At 42.0% G+C, this 2,686-nt stretch overlaps 1 protein-coding gene across 1 annotated transcript; it reads right to left on the minus strand.

Moving 5' to 3' along the window:
* Positions 1 to 448: 448 nt before the first annotated feature.
* Positions 449 to 1,817, minus strand: LOC147457187 (uncharacterized). Its single transcript, XM_086513538.1, has one exon. The coding sequence runs from the start codon at positions 1,485 to 1,487 to the stop codon at positions 732 to 734; it is 756 nt and encodes a 251-aa protein (XP_086369664.1). The 5' UTR covers positions 1,488 to 1,817; the 3' UTR covers positions 449 to 731.
* Positions 1,818 to 2,686: the final 869 nt, after the last annotated feature.

Raw genomic sequence — 2,686 nt, forward strand, 5'->3', positions numbered from 1 at the left:
GTGTTTGGCATGAGGAAATACACTAAAACTTCATGCTTGCAAATTTTGTCTGAACTTTGAATAGCACGTTTGCTGACACACAGTTTTGAAAGCCAATTTCAAAAATTTGTGCTTCAAATGGTGTTGCTAGAAATTGCTAGCTCAAGAGGCCGCAAATGCTCAGGCAATGCTGTAACAGAGTGCGTCACTAGCATTGAGGTATTGGCTGGTTTTGAGGTGAGGTTTCTTTCTGTAATTCTATCAGTGAATTGTTAGTGGGTGACTAATTCGCCGATTCAGCGTCATACATGCTGGACATTTACATGTTTCTTGATACGTTTTAATTTGGAGCATAGCATATCATTATGTTATCTACCAACTAAGAACTTGTGACATTCTTCTGGAGTGAAAATTCCTACATTAAGAACTTGTTATTGGAATAAATGGCATGATTGAAAAAAATTGATGATTTCTTATACGACAAAAAGCCTTGATCATAGGAGACAATCAAAATTACAAATGGTGTATCGAGATACAGGAATGGCTAGTGAATTGCATGACACTTTGCAAGGCCCTACTTTGCCAAGCAATGGGTGAAACACTGCAGTTTGAGATTTGCAGATTGTCAGCTTGATTTGATGACTACAATGAATGTATAGCCTAGTATGAAAATTTACAAAGTGTACTGGAGATGTATCTAGATTAATTAATTAGATTACCCCTCTAAACAAAGTATTGGGAAGATGCAGGAATTACGCTCTGCCTTCCAAGTCTGCGAAGACGGAAGGGAATGCGCCCTGGGGCCAGCCAGCTTGGTTGTCATCACCTTGCAGATCATTAGGGTAGGGGGTACTGCTAAAGTTACAGCTAGAGCTGAAATTAGAGTGAGATGCTGCATGTTGAAGATTGTCAGATGATCTAAGCTGGGGACAGGCTTGCGCTGACCTATTTACAAAAACAGCATCCAAGGGAGCTTCATGTGAAGGGGAGAGAGAAAAAGAGGTAGGCCTTGAATGTGAAAGGGGGCTCGTAGGTTGTGACAAAAAGCCCATGTTAGAAGGGAGACTAGTAGGGGTTTTGGGGCTTGCCGGTTGAGACATAGAGCTTCCTGCAGCTTCCGGCAGAGATCCCCATGTCCAAACGCTTGAGTTACTTTCAAGGCTCAGAGGGCTTGTGGTTTCCATTACAGCAGCGCAATCGGCGAGGGGAGAGCTTGTGGGTTCCATTACAGCAGCGCAATCAGCAAGGGGAGAGGGCATATAACATGTATGCTCAAACACGACAGCTTTGAAGTTGCCCTCATCTGCAGGAAGGATCTTGACTGCCCCCTTGCTGCTTCGCCGATGACGTTGCTTCTTGGATATGCGCCCTTGTACTTGCTTACCTTGGCTTACTCCGTGGCGGGGACTCTTCTTCTCTTCTGCCACAACTCCATTGCGCACAGATCCATCCTTCAGCTGCAAGTCTTCCACACATCGGCGAAGAGCAGCCTCCAAATTAGTATTCATATCGATCGTTTCGCAACCAACCCACAGCAATAAAGATTCAGGTTGAAATGCTCTCGAGTGAGGACCAAGATGCTATATCGCACGGATTGCCTATTGTGCAGGGATCGAAGAGAAAATCCAGCTGCAATTCAATTTTACAAAGAATATTGAAGAGGTGATGAACAGTTGGGTTGTAGGAAAGGTTGAGTGGTGCATAAGGAATGAGCGAGAGATGTGCGATGGCGAGCTTTGGTTTTAAGACAGAAGGCTGGGGGTGGTGTTGCTTGACCGCCAAAGAATTGAAAGTCTTCCGAAGACGCGCCGAACGAAACATCCTCAAGAGTCTGAACGCGCTAACTGAACTGATCGGTCTTGAGGATTCTGTCACGTTAGGAACCTTCTTTCTGGACTAAAAGTTCAAGTTCTTTTTGGCCTCTAAAGCCTTAGTATCCATATGGATGAATCCTAAAGGTGGTCCAATTTTTGGAGTTCGACAAGTGTCCCTCAAAGGAGCCTTAAAAGTCTTGAAAACCTTGAAGAGCATTGAAGAGAATTTTTTTTTTTTTATTAAACCATAAAAGGTGCGAGCAGATTTATATTAAAGAAGAAGGAGAAAAGATACAAAGGGCTCCCACTTGGGATATAGTCAGCTTTCGGTCAGTAGATACAAAACTTGGGGTGATCAAAATTACATTCTTAGTTAGGGGTTCTATTCAATCAGGGCAAACAGGAACTCCTTTCACTTGATCTTTCCCAATGCTACATCTACTGACATAATTTGGCGGAATGGGGAGCCCTTTACACGTGTCGCAATCTACGACTTGAAGGCTAAAGTCCAAAACAAAGCAAGCCCCTTTGCACGCGATAAAGAGGGAGAGAGAGAGACCGACGAAGACGGCCGGCCGTACTAGTTTACTTTATTTTGGAAAGGAGGCAACAAATGATTTGAAGTTTGAACATGATAATTCTTGAAAAACTTTTGAAAACCACAAATCATTTTAAATTTAAGAATAAGACTTGCCAAAAGTGTTTTTCTAACCAAAGAAATTAAGGGCAAACTTGAAAGTTTGTCAAATATTAGGTCAAAAAATTAAAAAATTTGTCGAAGTTTTATATTAAAACTCATGAATATTTATAGATGTTTGTCAAGGCCATCTCATAATCTAACCAAGATTTTGCAAATCTAACCAGTAAAAAATGCACTAAACCCCGGTTTTTTT

Source organism: Adiantum capillus-veneris, chromosome 5 (assembly GCF_014529385.1).
Source record: "Adiantum capillus-veneris isolate H3 chromosome 5, ASM1452938v2, whole genome shotgun sequence".
Taxonomy (NCBI): domain Eukaryota; kingdom Viridiplantae; phylum Streptophyta; class Polypodiopsida; order Polypodiales; family Pteridaceae; genus Adiantum; species Adiantum capillus-veneris.